Source organism: Pristiophorus japonicus, chromosome 2 (assembly GCF_044704955.1).
Source record: "Pristiophorus japonicus isolate sPriJap1 chromosome 2, sPriJap1.hap1, whole genome shotgun sequence".
In the NCBI taxonomy this organism is placed as follows: Eukaryota; Metazoa; Chordata; class Chondrichthyes; family Pristiophoridae; genus Pristiophorus; species Pristiophorus japonicus.
The window spans coordinates 167,110,891-167,136,767 of NC_091978.1; the positions used below are offsets into that span (position 1 = coordinate 167,110,891).

General features: G+C 45.0%; 1 protein-coding gene across 3 annotated transcripts in view; it reads left to right on the plus strand.

Moving 5' to 3' along the window:
* Nucleotides 1–25,877, plus strand: part of LOC139242055 (BTB/POZ domain-containing protein KCTD8-like) — a 445,346-nt gene that overhangs the window by 223,748 nt on the left and 195,721 nt on the right. Inside the window, exon 2 of one of the 3 annotated variants that reach the window (XM_070870217.1) lies at nucleotides 4,927–4,941. The exons of the other annotated variants lie outside the window; for them this stretch is intronic. Coding sequence (XP_070726318.1) covers nucleotides 4,927–4,941 — 15 coding nt within the window. The remainder of the gene's footprint in view (nucleotides 1–4,926; nucleotides 4,942–25,877) is intronic. 3 annotated transcript variants of the gene reach the window in all.

A 25,877-nucleotide genomic window follows, 5' to 3' on the forward strand; every position in this document is an offset into this window, starting at 1 on the left:
CCAGCCTAAGTTCCTTACCCCACCAGCCCAAGTTCATGAGTTCATGACCTCAACCCCACCCCCCACCATAGACGAGGCATTGTGTGTGTGGGTCATGGATTGTTAACAGATTTATTGTATATGAAGTGAATAGTGACAGTGTCATGACTTCTGAATTTCGTCCACTCCAACAATATCCCTTTTAACACACACACCTAGTTTTCTGAGAAATCGGGTGTGGGTGTAAAAGGGATTGAAAGAACGTGATCCATCTTCCCTGACTTTCCTCTCTCCCCTCCGGTCACCCCTTCCACTTCCCCATCTCTCTCCCCATCCCTCTCTCTCTCTTTTCCCCCACCGCCGTCTCTCACTCCCCCCAGCCGCCTCTCTACCCCCCCCGGCCGCCTCTCTACCACCTCCCCCCCCCGGCTCTCTCCCCACTGCCCACTCCCCCAGTCGATGCTCGAAGGATCAACAGCTCGGTTGGAGTCGGAGGAACAATGTGGTCAATTGCAGGGTCCCACTTCCGCTTGCAGTTTCAGGTGGGTGGCATCGGGGGCGCAGTCTAGACGATGCAGATGCAGAAGGACAGAAAAAGGACAGTGCAAATAGTCACAATTTATAAAATTATGAGGGGCCTAGATAGAGTGGATAGGAAAGACCTCTTTCCCTAGTAGTGAGGTCAATAACCAGAGAGCATAGATTTAAAGTAATTGGTAGAAGAATTAGAGGGGAGTTGAGGAGAATGTTTTTCACCCAGAAGGTGGTGGGGGTCTGGAACTCACTGTCTGAAAGGATGATAGAGGCAGAAACCCTCATCACATTTTAAAACTACTTGGATATGCATTTGAAGTGCCATAATTTCCAGGCCTATGGACCACGAGCTGGAAGGTGGGATTAGGGCAGATAGCTATTTTTTGGCCTCCTTCTGTGCCATAAATTTCTATGATTCATTTAGAGCTGGCATTACAGTAATGGAAGAAATGGGGAGATATGTAACGTAACCTGCAATTGATAAAATTAGCAGGTGGGACAATGTAGAAACTAAAACAAGGAGATGGAGTAAGGAGATTGTAAAGAATGTTAAGCGAGCCCAATGGAAAAGTGCTTTACATGTTGCAGCTTCCCAATGTGGATGTCTGGGCATATGTTTCTACTGATGTCAAATCATTTTTTATATTGTTGTGATTAAGATTTGAGACAACAGAGCTGAATATGAGCACAGATTCTGTTAAAATATGACATTTGAATTCGAAATCATTATGCATTCAGGATCACTATGTTATGAACAGGATTTCTAACATTTACTGCACCTGCTCACATTTAATAACAATTTGCATTCCCACAAAGTAGTATTGTTTGCTGGAATTGTGAATTTGAAAAATTACCGCTATAGGAAACAGTACTTGCTTAACACTCGTTACATCTCTTACCATTTCCAGTTTTGACAAAAGGTCACTAACCTGAAACATTAACTCTGATTCTCTCTCCACAGATGCTGCCTGACCTGCTGAGTATTTCCAGCATTTTCTGTTTTTATTTCAGATTTCCAGCAGTCGCAGTATTTTGCGCTTTAAAAAAAAAGAGTTTCAAATAGTGCTTGGTAACCATAAGGATTGTGTTTGGACCAAGAGCTCACTTGGTCAAGCCCGTGTGGTGGCTGGTGTGCAACGGTCACCACACGTTAAAAAAAAATCCATGCACAGGCATCTTCCACCCTTCAACATGTAGTTCGGGATCTGGACTATTATGTCCTTCATTGAAACACCTACGAACTCATCCCTTTTTGGTGTGAAAACAAGTCATCCTCTTTGAGGGACTATCTCTGATGAGGAGGTAACCACAAGTGCTGGAGTCATTTCAATACATACAACTTATCACAGTGAATCATAAGAATTTTATGATGGTTGGTTAAACAAAACTCACAAAATGTAGTTACCAAGTATCAGGATGTTTTCAAAAGAGAAGTAAAGTTAAGAAGTCATTCTACAGCTGCAATTTGATCCCACCTACACGGTTGCTAGCTAAGAAACTGTTTCTTTAAGAGAACTTGTCAAGAAGCACATTAATGAGTCGAGTGATTTGAAATTTAGTGCCTGGACTGACTGGGTCTCTTCAGTGATGGTAGTAATGAAAGGGAATCAATACAAAGACAGTTAAAGTTCTGAAACATAATTACTACTGATGTAACAACCATAACTGATGTCCTGTCTGAACTAATGATAGCAACGCCATTCATGCAAAGAATAGGTTTTGACATGCTGTATGAGATGAAGAATTAGGTCCACTGATTAACTGTTCAACAGTTTGAAACATACAAATGGTTGTGCATGCTTTTTGCAATCTGTCTTGAGGAATTTCAGAGAAGGCTTCATGAAGTACTTGGAAATCTAGAGAGAATGACTAGGGTGGTGGATAAGATTTTACTCTATGGTACAGATGAATAGGGTCACAATGGAAATGGAAAAACCCTATGAGGCAAGGCCAACAAAAAGGCATACAATGGAAAAAAAAAGTTTCAAGGAACAAGACGTCGAGTTAGACAAACACCAACTGCTGTTAAAGTTGTGCTTCAGATTCCTCCTTCCAGCAATAAACAAGGGCCCCGAAATTCACGGTCCCGGGAAGGACCATACTGCCCGTTTGCGGTAGCCATTCATCAAAATCGAATGGCCACCACTTTGGGCTCAACTGGCCGCCCCGACATAGATTCGGCCCGGGAGGTTTTGCTGCGTTGTTGGCCACCATCGCGATCGACTGACTCTTGTAGCGGTGTGGGGTTTGCGGCAGTATTGACGCGATAAAAGTGCGCACCGCTGCCACTCTGCTCCCGGACCCATTTTTAGTTTCAAAAAGCCGGCTCTTTAGCGGACAGTGTCCCCGCCTGTATTTAGGACTGGTGCAGAGTGGGAGTGTGCCAGCTGGTATCCTGATAGATTTCTTTGTGAGAAAAAAATTGCGGAGGTGTTTGCCTCTTGGAAAAAATTCTCGGAGGTGCTTGTCTGTTGGAAAAAAATCTTGGAGCTCCTTGTTGTTCAAAAAAATCTTGCATCTACTTGGATCTTCCAAAAAATCTCCGAGCTGCTTGTTCCTTCAAAATAAAAGTCGGAGCTGCTTGTTCCACATCTCAAAAAGAGCAGCAGGATTTCGAAACGTCTTGCTGAGTTAAATGTGTTTTTCCTTCTTTGTAATGATTCGTGATCAGAGAGAGTACATACAGAAGAACATAAGAACATAAGAATTAGGAACAGGAGTAGGCCATCTAGCCCCTCGAGCCTGCTCCGCCATTCAACAAGATCATGGCTGATCTGGCCGTGGACTCAGATCCACTTACCCACCCGCTCCCCATAACCCTTAATTCCCTTATTGGTTAAAAATCTATCTATCTGTGATTTGAATACATTCAATGAGCTAGCCTCAACTGCTTCCCTGGGCAGAGAATTCCACAGATTCACAGCCCTCAGAGAAGAAATTCCTTCTCAACTCGGTTTTAAATTGGCTCCCCCGTATTTTGAGGTTGTGCCCCCTAGTTCTAGTCTCCCCGACCAGTGGAAACAACCTCTCTGCCTCTATCTTGTCTATCCCTTTCATTATTTTAAATGTTTCTATAGGATCACCCCTCATCCTTCTGAACTCCAATGAGTAAAGACCCAGTCTATTCAATCTATCATCATAAGGTAACCCCCTCATCTCCAGAATCAGCCTAGTGAATCGTCTCTGTACCCCCTCGAAAGCTAGTATATCCTTCCTTAAATAAGGTGACCAAAACTGCATGCAGTACTTCAGGTGCGGCCTCACCAATACCCTGTACAGTTGCAGCAGGACCTCCCTGCTTTTGTACTCCACCCCTCTCGCAATGAAGGCCAACATTCCATTCGCCTTCCTGATTACCTGCTGCACCTGCAAACTAACTTTCATGCACAAGGACCCCCAGGTCCCTCTGCACCGCAGCATGTTGTAATTTTTCCCCCATTCAAATAATATTCCCTTTTACTGTGTTTTTTTTCCCCCCAAGGTGGATGACCTCACATTTTCCGACATTGTATTCCATGTGCCATGTTGCACAGAGGGTCATGCTTCCACCCATAATGGGCTCAGCTTATTTAGAACGTCCGCTCCAGATTGAGAGAGACAGGGAGGCATGCAGGTGGAGGCGTCGCCGTGATCAACAAGTCTTGAGGCAGCGGGCAAGGAAGGCAGAAGCCATGGTTGCTCAACATGCAGAAGGGCCTGCAGATGTCCACAGATATCACTGTGCAGAGAGAGTACATACAGAAGGTGCTCAGCCAGCTGGCATGGGAGTGGTGCAGCACATACCTCTGCCAAGAAGGCCCGACCGTACTAGGGTGTACCAGCCTCAGTTCTTCCTACAGCTCAACAACGAGCTATATGTGAGAAGGCTGAGATTCAGTAAGGATCTCTTGACCAAGCTCTGCAATGTTCTTTGGCCAGATTTGGAGCCTCACACAAGGCTGAGGACAGTGTGGAGACCAAAGTGACCGTAGCGTTGAAGTTTTATGCAATAGGCTCGTTCCAGTCTGCAACTGCAAACATCTGGAACATATCACAATTCTCCGCTCATTGCTCCATCCAGCAGGTTACCAATGCGCTGTACAAGCAAAGAGTGCAATATATCTCCTTTCCAATAATGAGGGAGAAAAAAGTGGAGCGCCAGGCCAGATTTCTGCAGCTTGCAGGGTTCCCCTGGGTACAAGGGGCGATACACTGCACACATAATCGGACTGAGCGTGCCACAACATCATCCCTAGGAAACTATAGACCGGTTAGCCTGGGAAAATGCTGGAGTCCGTCATTAAGGAATCAGTAACAGGACATTTGGAAAAGCATAATTAAATCAAGCAGAATCAGCATGGTTTCATGAAAGGGAAATCATGTTTGACAAATTTGCTGGAGTTCTTTGAGGATGTAATGAGCAGGGTGGATAAGGGGGAACCAGTAGATGTGGTATATTTGGATTTCCAGAAGGCATTCAATAAGGTGCCACATAAAAGGTTACTGCATAAGATAAAGGTTCACGGGGTTGGGGGTAATATATCAGCATGGATAGTGGATTGGCTAACAGAAAACAGAGTCGGGATAAACGGGTCATTTTCCAGTTGGCAAAGAGTAACTAGTGGGGTGCCGCAGGAATCGATGCTGGGACCTCAACTATTTACAATCTATATTAATGACTTGGATGAAGGGACCGAGTGTAATGTAACCAAATTTGCTGATGACACAAAGATGGGTAAGAAAGCAAATTTTGTGGCGGACACAAAGAATCTGCAAAGGGATATAGGGCAAAAATTTGGCAGATGGAGTATAATGTAGGTAAATGGGAGGTTATCCACTTTGGCAGGAAGAATAGAAAAGCAAATTATAATTTACATGGTGAAAAATTGCAAAGTGCTTTAGTACAGAGGGTCCTGGAGGTCCTTGTGCATGAAACACAAAAGTTAGTATGCAGGTACAGTATGCAATCAGGAAAGAAAATAGAATGTTGGCCTTCAACTGCTGCAACTGTACAGGGTATTGGTGAGGCCACACCTGGAGTACTGCATACAGTTTTGGTCTCTGTATTTAAGGAAGGATATACTTGCATTGGAGGCTGTTCAGAGAAGGTTCACTAGGTTGATTCCGGAGATGAGGAGGTTGAATTATGAAGATAGGTTGGGTCTATACTCATTGGAGTTCAGAAGAATGAGAGGTGATTTTAACAAAACATATAAGATAATGAGAAGGCTGGATAAGATGGATGCAGAGAGTATATTTCCATTTATGGGGGAAACTAAAACTAGGGGGCATAGTCTCAGAAGAAGGGGCTGCCCATTTAAAACTGAGATGAGGAAGAATTTCTTCTCTAAGGGTTGTAAATCTGTGGAATTCACTGCCCCAGAGAGTTGCAGAGGCTGGGTCATTGAATATATTTAAGGCAGAGATAGACAGATTTTTGAGCAATAAGGGAATAAAGGGTTATGGGGAGCAGGCAGGGAAGTGGAGTTGAGTCCATGATCAGATCAGCCATGATCTTATTAAAGGGCGAATCAGGCTCGCGGGGTAAAATGGCCTTCTGCTGCTCCTATTTCTTATGTTCTTGTGTTTCCCAAAGTGTTTATGAACAGAAAGGTGTACCACTCCCTGAATGTTCAGTTGGTGTGCGACCACCAGCAAAGGATGCTGGCAGTTGATGCCCGGTATCCAGGCAGCAGGCATGATGCTTTTATCATGCGCCAGGGCAGTGTGCCCACCATCTTCACTGGCCCAAACAGGACTGTGGGTGGCTGCTTGGGGATTAGGGATATCCCCTGTCTACTTGGCTGCTCACTCCACTTCGCAATTCCAGGAATGTGGCAGAGCATTCCTGTAATGACGCTCATTCTGGCACCAGGTGCATCATTGAGCACTGCATTGGCATTCTGAAACAAAGGTTCCGTTAACTTGACCGCTCTGGTGGTGCATTGCAGTACTCGCCTGAACAGGTCTCCATCATTGTGGTCACCTGCTACATAACCTGGCTGTCAATGGTGGACATCATCTGGAGGCCAAACCAGCAATCCCACCACAGGAGGAGGCGCAGCGGTACCAGGAGGAGGAGGAGCGTCCTGAACCACCCAGGAGGCGTCATCGCCATCCCAACCCTGCAAAGGAAGTTCAGACTTGTCTGATTGCTGCTCGATTCCAATAATTTCATCCCCACATGTCCCTTCAAATTCTACTTTCCACAGCCATCCCAATACATTGATACAATACCTTGATACATCATTGACCACTATCACATTATACAGCAGCCCAGATATAGGTGCAAAAAAATAAAGATTTAATACATAATATAACCCCAAACTACTAACAGAACAATAAAGAGTGCAGAAAAATAACAAACATCATTTACCACCCTTGTGCATTTCAGTATAATCCCTCTTACGAATGCCTAACCTGCAACTTGGCCTCAGTGTCTCCCCTGTGGCTGCCTCATGGGTCTGGGAAGGCTGCTGTGTTCCCTGTGTGGAAGCTGCAGATATTATTCTAGGATGCCCTCGACCAGGTTTGGGCCTGGAAGGCCCAGCTGGAGACTGGTCAACACCAGTCACAATACCAGCCGCAACACCCTTCTGGGAGGGCTCAGTCTGACTTGGCTCGGGCGAGGCCATGCATGGAGCCACTGGCGGAGTGATAGGTCTGGGGCCAGGAATGCTGTGAGCCGGAGGGAGCACATCATCCGTATCCTGGCCCGAGGAGTCTGAATAACTCACCAGGGGCGGCATAATACCACCACCACCACCACCACCAATCTGAGGGAAGATGCCCTGTGGCCCATGGCGGACCCAGCCACAAAAGCAATACTGAGGTCTCGGCAGGGGGGGCATCCAGCTGAGACTGCATGAAAGCAGCACAGTCTGAAAGCTACCAGATATGACAGCAGTTAGACACTCCATCGGCTCTTGCAGAGCCGCGGCCATCCTCTCCAAAGCAGCACCGATATGCTCGTTCCCTCACGCCTGTGCTGCAATGGCAGCTGCCACATCACCTATGGGGTGCAGCATCACAGTTGGATCTGCACCATCAATCAGAGAGTCCACCATCGCCTGCACACTGGCAATGATGGGCTCCGTTGAGTGCACAAAGCTGCCGACTATGCGGGAGGCGGACTCCTCCACGCTCTTCTTACAGGCTCTCTGGCACCCCAACAGCTGGGAACGCCTGGCCTCCACCCTTGTCTCGTAAGCCGCAACATTGATGGGCTCATCTGAGTCCTCCCCAGCAGAACTTCGGTGCGGACTCACAACCCCCCCCCAGAGATGTGACACCTCAGGTTGCCTAGCTCTGTCACCATGCTGCAGCCCGCTATTCCCCGATGTAACATGCAGTGCAGACCCCTCTACTATACTAACTACATCAGACCGTGCACTCCCAGTATCTGAGCTGACACACGGTGCTCTCAGCACTGTCTTCCTCTTGCTTTTCCTCATAGCTGAGGTCGCCAAAAGACAGTGTTATATCTAGGGTCTCAGCAATGCTCGACACCTCAATCTCAATAGTGCCATCAGGCTCATCTGGCTGGGTCTCAGCAAGGGTATGCTGCAAGCCTGGCAACAGTGTCTCAGGAGGAACTGATCCCTTGCATCAGCTGCCACTCAGCCTCTCACCTGCAAACATAAATGGGAGAAGGGCTGCTGTGAGGGGGAAGTGTGGAATTTACACATGGAGCCTGCAACTAGCACGCTTTCAGAGGCAAAGGCACAGTAGATGCTGCAGCATTCAGGGAGATATAACATTAAAGGGCCTTCATTTACCCTCATCAACATCACCAGTAGCCTGGCCCACGGGGAAAGCACCATGTCTGCCTACAATGGCCTTGACCCTCACCTCCAAGGGTGTGAGGACTTGTAGCTCAGCCTCTCTACCACCAGTCCTCTTTTGCTCAAACCGATTATGAGCAAGTTTCTTCTGCAAAACAAAGAAAGTTTGGTTTGTAGCACAGTGATGATGCGTCAGAAATGAGAGCACAAATGTGTGTCCATGACATGCAACTGTCAATGTGAAAGGGGAGGGCTTAGCATTTGGTGGAACAGGTACTCACTTTCATCAAAGCATTGATGTCATTCATACTTTTGCAACATTGGGTCGCCGTCCTATTATGGATGGAGGTCCCCAACACCTCTTCTGCTATCTCCCTCCAGGCATTGGTAAACTGCTGCCAATTCGGTCTCCCCAATATCAGAGTAGAGAGTCGCTTCCTTCCTTCCACTCCCTGCATCATGGTCTCTAGCTCAGAAAACAAAAACATGCTTGCCCTTCTTAACACAGCAGCACCAGCCATCATTCCACAACACTCTTTCCCTGATCATTACCTAGCTGCAAACCCTGGCCTTTAAGAAGGCCAGGAAGCAGCTGGCTCGTTCAGCACCAATCATCCTAAGGGTGAATTTCCCGTGGGAATAATGCCTCAATTAAGACTGAAAACTATCAGGTTTAAAGGGCTAATAAGACTGGAACATTTTTTTGTGGTCCAAAAGCGTAATTTGGATCCAATGGCCGCCGCAAACATTGCGGCGCTAATCGGGGAAATACGGCCTTAACACCACCAGCTTTCTGGCGGCACTGAATTTCGGCCCCAAAGTATCCAGAGAATTCCTGAAATGACTATTTGCATCAGTTTACTTCAGAATTGTCGGAGAGTGCTGGTTCTTCAACTGGATCTATCCACTCCAGCCCCATTTCTCTGCTGTTTCTAAGGTCCTTTTATATTCTTCCTTTTCAAATACTCATCTAATTCTATTTTAAAGTAGTTTATAATATTTGCCTGAATGGGACAGATCTTACTGTCGCAGGTCATCTAATGGTATCTGCCGTTAGATAGATTTCCCCTGCACCCTTCAGCTCAAAAATGTTTTCCCACTAAGTTGTTGAAAGTGTGAGCTGATAATAGCATAGCGAGGAAAACCAGGGCATCTGGGAGCTGAGTGAACAGGGCAACCAACAGGGTATTTCCTTCACCAATGAGATTTAAGGATTGGGAAATAAACACAGGAAGGACTGAGAAGGAGAGTGAATTAAAGGAGGCAAATTCAATGTTAAATCAGGTAAAGAGAGAGAGAGATAAAGTGAAGGAAAGAAAGATTGGTTTAAGGAAGAGAGAAAATATATTTAAAAATAAATTGACATATTGAAAATCGCCTAAAACAATTCACAACCTGAGACTCCATACTTATAAAAGTAAATATTTTGTGCCAGAGAGGTTGATTGGCAATCATTAACACTTATCATGTCGTTAAAAGGGTAGTTATGCTTGTAATACTAGCCCGAAATATTTGTGGCGGTTTTCATTCATATCTACTTTGCAAATACAGCAACCTCATGACATTAAATGCATTTCAATGATGAGGCAGACAGCAAAATGCCTTTTTCGTGAAGCTAACTTGGACAGTAACTTTGGATATCCATGTTTAACCACTTATCTGTCCCTTGCATGATGTTGCACATAAATAACAAGAGAGTGGCATTAGTTTCAACATTATTTTGATAACAAAATCTGGCCCAATAGCTAATTGTGGTGTATCATTCCATGTTCTCGTGACACTCTGTGTAAAAACATTTCTTCTACCTTTCTGTTTTGTTCTTCCAAGTGATAATCCTCAGCCATCTTCCCATTGCTACCAATTCACCAACCATTATGAATAATCTTTAACTATTTAACTTCTCAAAGCCTTTCGTAATTTTGAAAACCTCAATCTGTGCTCTTTTACCCTTCTCTGTTCCAGTGGACAAGACCCCGGTGTTTTGCACCTTTCATAACTATACCCTTTCTTTCCTGGTTTCATTCGAGTGAATCTTTGTTGTACACTTTCACTGTAGTGAATCTATCGTAAATTGAGATGCCCAGGTCAGATTTAATAATGTAGAGAGCACATAAAGTTATTAGCCTGGAAATTACAGTGCACAATATCATCGTACTGTCATGTATCCTATATGGCTACTGTTGGTACTATCACACGGTGTGCCACCAGAGGGCACAGCAGTGGGAGACTTGTAGGTTACGTGTACAGGTGTGCCTGGCCTAGTATAAAAGGCAGGCCACCAGGTGTGATCCTCACTCTGGAGTTAACCAATAAAGGACTAAGGCCACTACAGTTCAAGTACAACACATTGCCTCGTGGAGTCATTATTAGCGTATCCAAGGACACAACATTTGGCGACGAGATTACGAACTTTCACGCGAAAATGGCTACCCTTGGTATGTTGCAGCAGCTCGCCGATGGTGATGATTGGGACGCCTTTGTGGAGAGGCTCGACCATTCCTTCACAGCAAACTGGCAGGAGATGACCCGGCCACACTGGCAGATAAACGCAGAGCTATCTTGCGAACCAGTTGTGGGCCCACCGTCTATGGCCTCGTCAGGGACTTGCTGGCACCAGCGAAGACAACGACCAAGGCATATGAGGAGCTCGTAACCCTGATCCATGAGCAACTCAAGCCCAAGGAGAGCATCCTCACAACCAGACACCGGTTCTACACCCACTGACGGCCCGAAGGCCAGGAAATCGCGAAATACGCCGCAGACCTCAGGAGGCTGGCAGCACCATTGATTTCGGCAACCACCTCAACGAAGCGCTGCGGGACATTTTTGTCATTGGAATCGGCCATGAGGGCCTTCTTCATAAGTTACTGTTGGCGGATTCCACAGTCACACTGCAGAAGGCCATCTCAGTGAGCCAGGCATTCATGACCTCGACCTGCAGTTCTAGGCAGATGACTCACCCTCAGGACTCAAACACGGCAGGTACTGTGCACTGAGTGGCGCCTTTTAGAGGCTGGACTGCAGAACGTGAGCCCTCTCAGGGGAGAGAGAACAGGCCCCCAAGTCCCTTAACTCAGAATCCGCCGAGGGCGGCTAACCGAGCAGCTCCATGCTGGCGTTGCGGAGGGAATCACAGGGCTCACCAGTGCCATTTTAAAGACTATGTATGAAAGGGCTGCAGCACAAAGGCCCAACTCCAGAGAATGTGTAAGTGAAATATGACTCACTGTGTTGATTAAGAGTCTGCAGATGGCCTTGAATCCAGCACGAATTATGAAACGATAGGCAGAGAGGCAGCTCAGCCCCACGATGAGGTATATAGCATGTTTACCTGCACCACTGAATGTTCCGCGTTGAGGATGGAAGTCGCTATAGATGGCGTTCCAGTCTTCATGGAGGTGGATATGGGGCGAGCCAGTCAGTAATGAATCGAGAAGCCTTTGAGAGGCTATGGGACAATCAAGTTGAACGACCCAAGTTGGTCCCGGTTCAGGCAAAGCTGCGCATCTACACCGATGAACTTATCCCAGTCGTTGGTAGTGCGAATGTAAAGGTACTCCATGATGGGGCGGTGCACAAGTTACCTCTGTGTATTGTTGCAGATGATGGACCAACGCTGCTCGGCAGAAGGTGGATGGAGAAGATCCATTAGAAGTGGGAAGACTTCACCCCTCCAGCGATCAATGTCCTCCGCGTTCGGAGGCACAGCAAACTCTCACTTGAGGGTGGACCCGGCACCAGAGAGCAGACCCGCACAGCACCCAAGGCACAGACTGCTCAGCAAGACTGTGTGGAGATGATCCAGCTGAGACGATCCAAAGTACCTTCCAGGCTCCAGTGGCAGGACTCCGGAGGAAGAAAATCGGATCCAAAGGCAGCTTCGGTGGCAGGACCCAGGGAAAAGAGGATCACCACAGTCGACATCGTGGATGGAGGAAAGATGGCACTGAAACCACGAGGTGAGGCGCTGAAGAAAAAGATGGCCGCGGCCAGACCACGAGGTGTTGCGCTGATGGAGCAACAAGTTGCACCAAACGGAGAAGAGGATTGGGGTAAAGAAAGCAAGGCTCTCTTAAAGGAGGCCTGCAACCCATTACAATTAAAGGGACAGTTCCACACACTCAAGCGATATAATAGCAACTGTAAGTTAGAGATAAAATGTGTAACTGACGATCAGAGTTGTGTACATGCAATAAGCAAGGAAAAGTCGCGCGATCATGTAAAATGTTTAATTGATGATCAGAATTGTGTACATGCAACCAGCGAAGAAAAGTTGCGCGATCGCGATCGGAGCTACAGAGTATCCACAGCAAGTAATGAAAAGTTGTGCAATGTAGAACTTCAACTGTATGCAGCCAATGCAGCAGGCAGACACCCATCGGGAGCACGCAGGTCCAGCGAGCTACCCAATGCTGTAGCCTGCATCCCTGGGATCAGAGTTATGCACCATGGAGTGTGGCCACAAACAGCCAATATACACGAGCTGCAGAGCAAGCGATCTCAGTAGGGCAACGGCACTAATATTGATACCCTGCCCCTGATCGGTTCCACCTCCCAGGCATCCAATGGCACCAACCGCCACGAGCCTGAAAGAGCAGACTGTGCTAAGGCGCAGCTCCCAGGCCCCATCGCCACCAAGGCCATAGCCGGAATCGAAGGGTCACCCGCTACAACCCCCTCCAAAAGGGGACTGGGACCAGCCAGGAACCCAAACCAAACAACGCCCAGGCTAGCAAGTCAGCAGTTCCCTGTGCACTGCTAGATGACAGCTCCTCAGGGAGCAGCAGGGACCCAGGGTGCAAAGAAAGGACAGGGAGGTCACAGGCATCTGTGAACCTGCCCAATGCTAGGAACCATGGAAACGGCCGCAAGAGCAGGCAACTTGAGCCAACCTGGTTCCCACTGCCAGCACTGGGCACCGCGCTGCCACCAGACTGCAGGGACACCATCCAGCAGTTCTGGAACTAGTTTGTCCTTACGCACCGGTCACCGCCTCGATAATGTATCTCACCAGGCTAACGTACTTGTCTCACAACGGAACCACAAATGTAATGCAAACTTGTTTTTCTGAACTTGAATGTATATGAATACAATGAGCCTCCGGCATAATCTATATGTGGGGGGGGTGGGGGGGAGAATGGAGTGGTCAGGGACACACACAAACAGCAATCACCAGCACTCTACGGCACCAACCATTCACCCAAGATTGAAACGACCTGCCAAGGGTCAACCGGATAGAGCCCAGATAGAGCTAAGCCCAGAGCACAGTCAATACAGAGGCGATTTGCACTAAAGGCTTAGGGGAGAGTGATGTCATGTATCCTACATGGCTACTGTTTGTACTATCACAAGGTGTGCCAGCAGAGGGCACAGCAGTGGGAGACTTGTAGGTTACCGGTACAGATGTGCCTGGCCTAGTATAAAAGGTAGGCCACCATGTGTGATCCTCACTCTGGAGTTAACAAATAAAGGACTAAGGTCACAGTTCAAGTACAACACATTGCCTCATGTAGTCATTATTAGAACATCCAAGGACACAACACGTACAAATATCAAAGGTATTTATCCAGTTGTATTTATCTATTAAACAGTTGCTACAATAATATCACATAGTGTATTTGCCAGGCTATTGCTTCAAAATATGGATCAATTTCATGTTGTGCATAATATAGGTCAATAATTAAATAATTAAATTATCTGGTTGGTGAAGCTTTTAATACAGCATGATTTAGAGAGAAAATAAGGTTTAAAAGATTGAAATACTATTATTTGGTGTTAACAGTTTATGGTGTCACCTGAATTCGATGGATGTGTTAAAGCTGATGATGAATTAATTCCATATATTTATTGTTGAAGGCTTTAAGTACTCACTAATGCTAATTTATAAATGTGAACCGGCACAGGTATTATTTTTACCTACATAATTATTTACTTTCAAATAAATTGTGATGTTAGCCTTCAATGGAGAGAGCAACAATGATAACTCGTCACTGAAAACTTCATCAGCTAATAATATTACAAAGATATTGGGGGGAATTTATATATGCCTATCTTTTCACGCTAAAACTGGGGTAGTCGGCAGACAAAAATTCTAAACAAAAATTGCCGCAGGTTATCCGTCAGACTTATTTTTTTGAATGGATCTCAAAATGGAGGCCAGTGGCCTACCTGAAACAGGTGGGAGCTTTATTTCAATATTTAAATTGGGGTCCTATGCTGGTTGTAGGACTCTGATGCCATTTTTATGTAACAATGGGCGAGCCTTAAAGGGACTGCTGTAGGCCACTCACAAAACTGCCCACGGTAAGTTACTTTCAAGATTTTTCTGGGGAAGGAGAAGAATGAATGCTCCTTCTGGCCCCACAAATACCTTCTGGCCCACTGCTGTGCCATCTGCCCTCTCACCCCATGATTACAGCCCCAACCTTTTAACTATTATCTTCCAGCTGAGCTCCTCTGAGGAGCTGCTAGATTTCCCAACCCCTGACTGGTGAGCTGGAAAGATGGCCCGACCACAAAGATTGGTTGGGCCTCAGATCAATTCCATCATATATCCTGCCCAATGGAATCAGTCATCTGAAAATCGGCCCTATTTTTGTGTGAGGCCTGTATTTTTCCCTTTCAGTTTTGTGTGCAACATTTTTGTGACATATTGCTGTATTACAGCAATGAGAATCTGCGTTCATTCAGCAGGCTATGGTAAGCACCAGAAAATGCGCTATAGATCTTGGACTAGTGGTGAACAATCTATTCCTTATGCTGAAAAATTTGTACGTTCTATTACATATTTGAAAATAAAACATGCTTTCAAAGCAGTAATCAAATCTAAAAATTCACATGTTGGTTGTGAACTATTTGAGTTGTTCTTTCACTGTCCCTGGTGCCTCCTGGTGCCTTGTGAATTTGATTATTGTCTTGTAACCAATCCCAGGTATCCATTATTCCTTTATCAATCCTCTACTAAAGTACCATTGAGAGAGTGACATTTTGAAGCTCATGTTACATTCAAAAAAGATCTTTGTGTATAAGTGCAATATTTTCAATTACAGTATTTGAAAACTTCAATCTCCACAAACTCCGAAGAGAACAGAATTCAATTTAAAAACTCCATTTACAGTACAAAGAATACATTCTTAGTTTAGTGTAGCTTTAGCAGTAGAATCAGTGGCTCATTAGCAAACCCATGAGGATATGAAGTCCATTATGTCTGAAATGTCTTAGGTTAGTGTAAGGCTTATTACAAGTTCAAGAGTTCATTTAAAATTCGTTCTTTGGATCTGCACTCTGCACTTCCTCAAGGTGCCTGATATATTGTTTTTTCTTTGCTTTGTTAAAAATTGAAAAAGTCAGCTGATTTCCTTTACAGTCTGTCGGCCAATAATTTGTTGTTTGCTGAGAAGCTGCATTAAAGAAATTTAATGGACTGGTAATACGCTCTTATAAGGCTATTGACATGTTAGCAGCAATTTGGATGTGTCCCTCACCTCCGTATGCTGATAGTTTGATGCAGCAACGTTAAATGTACCTCAGCTCTTTAGAGGATTGTAATTGACTTTTAATCTGATCCGGCTTCACATTAAAAATTTAATTCTTAAACATAGAAAAAAGTAGAAACTGAATAGCAGTGCAGTTACTAATGACTTTGACTGAAATGCATGCTGTGTAAAGTTTCACATCAGGTTTAAATTGCACCAGTCACATTTTATATCAGTTTAACAAAATTGTAGATCAAGTGAACCAATTGTGGGCCTCACCATGTGGTCTGCATTTATATCAGGAGTCATAGAATCATAGAAATTTACAGCACAGAAGGAAGCCTTTCGGCAATCATGTCCATCCAGCCAACAAAGAGCTATCCAGCTTAATCCCACTTTCCAGCTCTTGGTCCATAGCCTTGTAGGTTACGGCACTTCAAGTGCATATCCAAGTACTTTTTAAAATATAGTGAGGGTTTCTGCCTCAACCACCCTTTCAGCAGTGAGTTCCGGAGACCCCCATCACCCTCTGGATGAAAAAGATTCTCCTCAAATCCCCTCTAAACCTCCTATCACTTACTTTAAATCTATGCCCCCTGGTTATTGACCCTTCTGCTAAGGGAAATAGGCCCTTCCTAACCACTCTATCTAGGCCCCTCATCATTTTATACACCAATAAGGTCTCCCCTCAGCCTCCTTTTGTCCCAAAGAAAACAACCCAAGCCTATCCAATCTTTCCTCATAGCTAAAATTCTTCAGTCCAGGCAACATCCTCATCAATCTCCTTTGTCCTCTCTCTAGTGCAATTACATCTTTCCTGTAATGTGGTGACTAGAACTGCATGCAGTACTCTAGCTGTGGCCCAACTAGTGTTTTATACAGTTCAAGCATAACCTCCCTACTCTTATATTCTATGCCACGGTTAAGAAGGCAAGTATCCCTTATGCCTTCTTAACCACCTTATCTACCTATGCAGGTACAGCAAGTGATCAGGAAGGCAATGGTATCTTGGCCTTTATTGCAAAGGGGATGGAGTATAAAAGCAGGGAAGTCTTACTACAGCTATATAAGGTATTGGTGAGACTGCACCTGGAATACTGCGTGCAGTTTTGGTTTCCATATTTACGAAAGGATAAACTTGCTTTCGAGGCAGTTCAGAGAAGGTTCACTAGGTTGATTCCTGGGATGAGGGGGTTGACTTATGAGGAAAGGTTGAGTAGGTTGGGCCTCTACTCATCGGAATTCAGAAGAATGAGAGGTGATTTTATCGAGATGTATAAGATTATGAGGGGGCTTGACAGGGTGGATGCAGAGAGGATGTTTCCACTGAAGGGGGAGACTCGAACTAGAGGGCATAATCTTAGAATAAGGGGCCGCCCATTTAAAACAGAGATGAGGAGAAATTTTTTCCCTTCAGAGGGTTGTGAATCTATGGAATTCACTGCCTCAGAGAGCTGTGGAAGCTGGGATATTGAATAAATTTAAGACAGAAATAGACGGTTTCTTAATCGATAAGGGGTTATGGGGAGTGGGCAGGGAAGTGGAGCTGAGTCCATGATTAGATCAGCCATGATCTTATTGAATGGCGGAACAGGCTCGAGGGGCTGTATGGCCTACTCCTGTTCCTATTTCTTATGTTCTTATATTCTTACCTCTCCTGCTACTTTCAGGGATCTGTGGACATGTACTCTACATGTCTTCGTGTCCAACCATTTATTGTGTATTCCCTTGTCTTGTTAGCCCTCCCCAAATGCATTACCTCACACTTCTCTGGATTGAATTCCATTTGCCACTGTTCTGTCCACTTGATCAGTCCATTGATATATTCCTGTAGTCTACAGCTTTCTTCTTCATTATCAGCCACACAGCCAATTTTTGTATGATCTGCAAACTTCTTAATTATATCCCCTACATTCAAGTCCAAATTATTGATATATACCACAAAAAGCAAGGGACCTAGTATTGAGCCCTGTGTAATAACCTTCCAGTCATAAAAACACCCATCAACCATTACCCTTTGCTTCCTGCTTCTGAGCCAATTGCTTGGATCCCATGGGCTTTAACTTTCGATACCATTCTGCCATGCGGGATGTTATCAAAAGCCTTGTTAAAATCCGTATAGACTACATCAAATGTACTCCCCTCATCGACCCTCCTTGTTACCTCCTCAACAAATTCAATCAAGTTAGTCAGACACGACCTCCCTTTAACAAATCCATGCTGACTGACCGTGAAATGAAGATTTTCCTGTCCCTCAGAATTCTTTCCAATAATTTTCCCACCACCGAGGTAAGGCTGACTGGCCTGTAATTACTTGGTCTATCCCTTTCTCCCTTTTTAAACAATGGTACAATGTTAAATTTCCTCCAGTCATCTGGCACTACACCTGTAGCCAGAGAGGATTGGAAAATGATGGTCCGAGCCTCTGCGCTATTTCCTCTCTCGCTTCTCAACAGCCTGAGATACATTTCATCTGGGTCTGGGGATTTATCCACTTTCAAAGATGTTAAACCCCTTAATACTTCCTCTCTCACTATGTTTATTTAATCTAATATTTAACACTCCTCCTTGATTGCAATGTCTGCATCATCCCTCTCTTTTGTGAAAACAAATGTAACATATTCATTAAGAACCATACACACATCTTCTGCCTCCACACACAGGTTATTTTTATAGTCCCTAATAGGCCCTACTCTTTCTTTAGTTATTTTCTTGCTCTTAATGTATTTATAAAATATCTTTGGGTTTTTCTTGATTTTACTTGCCAATATTTTTTATGCTCTTTCTCTGCTTTCCTAATTTCCTTTTTAATTTAATTCCTGAATTTTCTATACACTTCTAAGTTTTGTGCAGTATTGAGTCCTCGGTATCTGTCATAAGCTTCCCTTTCTTCCTAAACCTACCCTCTATGCCCCTTGACATCAAGGGGGCTCTAGATTTGTTCATCCCACCCTTTTCCTTTAAGGGAACATACTTGCTCTGAACCCTCACAAGCTCCTCCTTGAACACCTCCCACTGCTCTGACATGGATTTACCTTCAAGTAGCTGTTTCCAGTCCAATCTCAGCTTAGCAAAATTAGCTTTTCCCCAGTTGAGAACTTTTATTCCTAGACTATATTTGTACTTTTCCATAACTACCCTAAATCTAACTGAATTATGATCACTGCCACCAAAATGCTCTCCACCTACCCAGGAGTGTATGAGGCGGAAGCTCCTCCAATGTCTCTGTTGGTAAATGCACTGCAGAATTGAGCCATACAGACATGGATGGTGCCAGTGTATCTTGAGTTAGTTGATTGCAGATTGGATAGTAATAAGCATTCTACAATTGGTTACAGTACTCTTGCATTAATGAGAGGGAAGTCAGCAAGAGTTTTAATTGCTGATCATTTTCTTAAGACGACAGCGATGAAATTGCATTTGGGTGGGGACGCAAAACAGGTGGTATTGCGTTGGTCGACCGTTATACATAGTTCACTTCAATAAAACTGAATATCAGCCTTGTTGTATAATGGCCACCTAATGCGATTCAGCCTGTTCTGTGTCCTTGATCTTGTCCAATTTCACCTCCCCCCACCCCCTTTCTAGAAAGCGGCACGTGTGGAGATCAGGCAAGGACAGCTTTGATTAAGAATGTCTATTTAAGCAAGGTGCAAGACGAAGGGTGGCACCTATGGAACTGTATGGGCCCGAACTTGGTGGCCTTACCGCCCACTGCTGCCAGCTGCCGCCGAGTTTTTTGGGCGGTCTCCCGTTGGTGCCATTTTCGTGGAGGCCTCCCGCCGGCGGGAGGGAAGACCGCTGGGAACCGCCCGCTGACAGCCGCTGGCGAGCAAGGCACGTAAGTGTTCTCCCGTCCGCCGAGCTGCCAGTTTGGTGCAGGTGGGAGACAGCAGCAGCAGGGGGAAGGACAGCTGCGTGGAGCCAGGTCTAACCCCAACGGTAAGTAAGAAGACCTGCAAAAAAAGGTTAGTGAACTTCTTTTATTTTTTTTCAGCGATTTATGTGTATGGGGTCCCCTGAAGGTCTTCCAGTGATTTTTTTGTGGTGAAAACTTTTATTTTTATGTGCTCCCCCTCCCTAGGCCCGACTCAATCCTTGGTGGCACTTTGGTTTGGATCGCATTTGCCGCCAAGACTGGGAGCTCCCGCCTACTGCCGCCCAGATTCACGGCGTAAGTCATTATTTTGGCGCCAGGCGGTACTGGCATATCTTTTAGAGGAATCATCCTGACAAAGTACTGCCAGGTCTCTCGGCGGTCCTTTGGGCAGCACTTGGGCGGGCCTTGACATTGACCAAGTTCGGGCCTTATAACTTCAAGAGAAGAGGAGAGAAAATTAAAAAAGAATAAAAGAACCTTATCATTTACTGCAGCTGTGTGTATAAACGTTGACTTCATCAAATTTCAGTGCCTGCCAAGGTGAGACTTGGGGGACAAAAGGATTATTTCAGAGCAAGGTTCAAGAAATTTTAATGCACAAAATTTCATTGAAATAAATTGTTGCACCACCAGGATAATCCTTTTAAATGTAACTTCTGAGATTAGCAATAATAGTAACAAGGTAGAATTCTATTTAAATCTGAATCTGAAGAGCCATCTGCACATTCCTATGTTCCTAAGAGCCATCTGTTATGTTTACTTGTCTGCACAGTCCATTCTGTTATGTGTCCTTGGCAATAATGGCCACGGAGAGAAAAGGTCATTTGTGCCACTCCACATGTCAATGTGCCTGTTTCAGTAAATGCTGCATTAGCAGTAACAAAGGATACAAATGTTTTTAATGACCCATCAAAGTCAAGGGTGCTTCCCCAATTTATGTCATGAATCTTCACAAAATGCTGGAGTGATGTACGTATGGACCTTATAATTGCTGTAATTTTCACATATTTTGTGCAATAGTAATGCTGATATCTGGCATGAAAGATTCCCACAGAAACAAATAGAAATAAATCTATAATCTCAGTTAGTTCCTTCAAAGCAGTGCTAAAACATGAGTTATCAATGCTGGAGTTTAAATTCCTAAAATACATTCTGATTAATCGAAGAGCATATTCCGTGCTGCATTGCTGAACTCAACTTTTTTTTGTTGTCGATTTTCATCTTCTCCCTTGAAGAGGCTCACTCATGCTACTGATGGTCCCAAAGGCTCTCACACCTTTTCATTATATTGCTCAAATCTCTATTCTTAATGCTGAGTTCAAACAGCAAGGGGCCAAACTTGCCCTTTCTACAAGGTCCGTGGCCGTTTGAAAGCGATGGCCACACGTCGGTACAGACAGGCTACCAAGTCTCCGCAGAGGGACCGCCATTTTTTTAATGGCCCTTCCTCAGGTTTGGAGTGGTATAGGGGACCACTCCGCCTGTTTTCCTGTCACAGCATGCACGCGCCTACCCCTTACTGACCGGCGGCGACCCCTTCCCAAAATTGGCCCACAGGAAATTGCCTCTTTAGAAACATAGAAGCATAGAAAATAGGTGCAGAAGTAGGCCATTCGGCCCTTCGAACCTGCACCACCATTCAATAAGATCATGGCTGATCATTCACCTCAGTACCCCTTTCCTGCCTTCTCTCCATACCCCTTGATCCCTTTAGCCATAAGGGCCATATCTAACTCCCTCTTGAATATATCTAACAAACTGGCATCAACAACTCTCTGCGGAAGAGAATTCCACAGGTTAACAACTCTCTGAACGAACAAGGTTCTCCTCATCTCAGTCCTAAATGGCTTACCCCTTATCCTTAGACTGTGACCCCTGGTTCTGAACTCCCCCAACATCGGGAACATTCTTCCTGCATCTAACCTGTCCAGTCCCGTCAGAATTTTATATGTTTCTATGAGATCCCCTCTCATTCTTCTAAACTCCAGTGAATACAGGCCCATTTGATCCAGTCACTCCTCATATGTCAGTCCTGCAAACCCGGGCATCAGTCTGGTGAATCTTCGCTGCACTCCCTCAATAGCAAGAATGTCCTTCCTCAGATTAGGAGACCAAAACTGAACACAATATTCCAGGTGAGGCCTCACCAAGGCCCTGTACAGCTGCAGCAAGACCTCCCTGCTCCTATACTCAAATCCCCTAGCTATGAAGGCCAACATGCTATTTGCCTTCTTCACCGCCTTCTACACCTGCATGCCAACCTTCAATAACTGATGTACCATGACACCCAGGTCTCGTTGCATCTTCCGTTTTCCTAATCTGCCGCCATTCAGTTAATATTCTGTCTTCATGTTTTTGCCACCCAAGTGGATAAGCTCACATTTATCCACATTATATTGTATCTGCCATGTATTTGCCCACTCACCTAACCTGTCCAAGTCACCCTGCAGCCTCTTAGCATCCTCCTCACAGCTCACAACACCACCCAGCTGAGTGTCATCTACAAACTTGGAGATATTGCTCTCAATTCCTTCATCTAAATCATTGATGTATATTGTAAATAGCTGGGGTCCCGGGACTGAGCCCTGCGGCACCCCACTAGTCACTGTCTGTCATTCTGAAAAGGACCCGTTTATCCCGACTCTCTGCTTCCTGTCTGCCAACCAGTTCTCAATCCACATCAATACATTATACCCCCAATACCATGTGCTTTAATTTTGCACACCAATCTCTTGTGTAGGACCTTGTCAAAAACCACATCCACTCATTCTCCCTTGTCCACTCTACTAGTTACATCCTCAAAAAATTCTAGAAGATTTGTCAAGCATGATTTCCCTTTCATAAAATCCATGCTGACTTGGACCGATCCTGTCACTGCTTTCCAAATGCGCTGCTATTTTATCTTTAATAATTGATTCCAACATTTTCCCCACTACTGATGTCAGGCTAACCGGTCTATAATTTCCCGTTTTCTCTCGCCCTCCTTTTTCAAAAAGTGGTGTTACATTAGCTACCCTCCAGTCCATAGGAACTAATCCAGAGTCAATAGACGGTTGGAAAATGATCACCAATGCATCCACTATTTCTAGGGCCGCTTCCTTAAGTACTCTGGGATGCAGCTATCAGGCCCTAGGGATTTATCGGCCTTCAATCCCATCAATTTCCCTAACACAATTTCCCGCCGAATAAGGATTTCCTTCAGTTCTTCCTTCTTGCTAGACCCTCGGTCCCCTAGTATTTCCGGAACGTCATTTGTGTCTTCCTTAGTGAAGACAGAACCGAAATGTTTGTTCAATTGGTCTGCCATTTCTTTGTTCCCCATTATAAACTCACCTGATTCTGACTGCAAGAGACCTACGTTGGTCTTCACTAATCTTTTCCTCTTCACATATCTATAGAAGTTTTTGCAGTCAGTTTTTATGTTCCCAGCAAGCTTCCTCTCATACTCTATTTTCACCCTCCTAATTAAACCCTTTGTCCTCCTCTGCTGAATTCTAAATTCTTCCTAGTCCTCAGGTTTGCTGCTTTTTCTGGCCGATTTATATGTCTCTTCCTTGGATTTAACACGATCCCTAATTTCCCTTGTTAGCCACGGTTGAGCCACATTCCCCATTTTATTTTTACTCCAGACAGGGTGTACAATTGTTGAAGTTCATCCATGTGATCTTTAAATGTCTGCCATTGCCTATCCACCATCAACCCTTTAAGTATCTTTCGCCAGTCTATTCTAGCCAATTCACGTCTCATACCATCAAAGTTACCTTTCCTTAAGTTCAGGACCTTAGTCTCTGAATTAACTGTGTCGCTCTCCATCTTAATGAAGAATTCTACCATATTATATCACTCTTCTCCAAGGGGTCTCGCACAACAAGATTGCTAATTAGTCCTTTCTCATTACACATCACCCAGTCTAGGATGGCCATCCCTCCAGTTGGTTCCTCGACATATTGGTCTAGAAAACCAAACCTAGTACACTCCAGGAAATCCTCCTCCACCGTACTGCTACCAGTTTGGCTAGCCCAATCTATATGTCGATTAAAGTTGCCCATGATAACTACTGTACCTTTAATGCATGCATCTCTAATTTTTTGTTTGATGCTGTCCCCAACCTCACTATTACTGTTTAGTGGTCTGTACACAACTCCCACTAGCGTTTTCTGCCCTTTGATATTCCGCAGCTCTACCCATACAGATTCCACATCATCCAAGCTAATGTCCTTCCTTACTATTGCATTAATTTCTTCTTTAACCAGCAACGCTACCCCACCTCCTTTTACTTTCTGTCTATTCTTCCTGAATGTTGAATAACCCTGGATGTTGAGTCACCCTGGAGCCATGTCTCCGTAATCCCAATTGTATCATATTCATTAGCAGCTGCCTGTGCAGTTAATTCGTGCTCCTGATTATGAATACTCCTCGCATTGAGGCGCAGAGCCTTCAGGCTTGTCTTTTTAACAAACTTTTCCCCTTTAGACCTTTGCTGTAATGTGGCTCTTTTTGATTTTTGCCTTGGGTTTCTCTGCCCTCCACTTTTACTTTTCTGCTTTCTATCTTTTGCTTCTGCCCCCATTTTACTTCGCTCTGTCTCCCTGCATAGGTTCCCATCCTCCTGCCATATTAGTTTAACCCCTCCCCAACAGCACCAGCAATTCCCAGAACTGCCCCGCAGGAGCAGTGCCGCCACCTGTCGGTGGCTTGGCGGCGTGGCCATCCTTAAAGGGGAGGTGGTGCTGCCGGTGACACCATGTCATTTTTTTGTCGGATGATGCCAGGTTGGGCCGACAAATATGGCCGCAGGTTCAGCCGGGCCGCCAACAGGCAGCCTGGCACCCCCTCTTGGGTGCCAGGCTGCTGGCCCGGCCGAAACCTTCCCTGGTGGCCCAGTGTTTGCCACTAAAGTGGCAGAGTTCACAGCGGCCCTCCTTTTAACTGATGGGAGGGACATTGTGATGTGCCAGGGCGATGACCTCATTAGCGTGGTGCTGATGACTGACAGCATTGGCTACTCAGCCCTGCCCCTACTTCCACCCCGATGATGAGGCCACTTCTGCTCACTCCAAATAAAAGCACGTTGCTGAATTTCTCCAGTTTGGCTGCCCCATGCATTGGGGCGGCCAGGACACTTCAAGCGTGGTAAGTGTGAATCATTTCGAGCAGTGGGCAATTTTGGCCCCCAAGTGTTTACAGCCTATTCAGCTATAAGAGGCGTAACAGCTGAGCCAAGTTCTATTCTCAGCAAATTTCCATACTGTTGTGTATAGAAGAACTCCACGAGGCTGAGTACTGTAAGCTAAACTTAGTATGACCTTAGTCTACTTTATTACAACTTCAGAGTGCCTAAACAACATTGCAGCCAACTTTTATCCTGGCTCTGCATGTGTGAGCAGGTGACCTTTAGGACTCCAACAGTCGCGCCCTCTGGTGGCAAGTATTGCATAGTTACATACATAACACATACATGCACAATTTCCAGCAGGAAGAACTGGATAGTGATCAGGAACAGTTATGTACTTATGGTCCTGACAAACACCGTCAATTTTTAGCTGATTTTTCTGCTTCCTAACCTAGGGGCGTCGAGGCTAATTAATGTTCTGGCTGATATCCTTGAATCATTTGCCAATATAGCAAGATAGTAATCCTATATTACAGCAAACCATTTAAAAGGAAACTTAATTTTAAAACCAAAGACGTGATATATCATTCACATGTAGGAGAGAAACAACTTTGGCAAATGGAAAACATGGGTAGATGTATATAGCCTGGGATCAAAGAAACCATAACAATTACTTTTTGGTTTGATTTTAGATGATTTTTATAGCTAGGTGACCATCGGTTTTGTCTACGGTTCTCAATTTCTGCCTCTGCTGCATTTCCCATTTCTATTAGGTGATAGCATATTTGATTAGGGTACGGTAGCAGAGTATTTAAGTTATTGGACTGGAAATCCAAAGGCCTGGACTAATAATCTGGAGACATGAGTTCAAATCCCATCAAGGCAGCTGGGGAATTTAAATTCAGTTAATTAAATAAACCTGGAATTTAAAAAAAGCTAGTTCCAGTAATGGTGACCATGAAACTACTAGATTGCCATCAAAAACCATCTGGTTCACTAATATCCTTTAGGAAAGAAATCTACTGTCCTTACCTAGTCTGGTCTACATGTGACTCCAGACCAACTACAATGTGGTTGACTCTTAACTGCCCTTCAAAATGCAAGCCACTCAGTTGTACTAAGCCACTATGAAT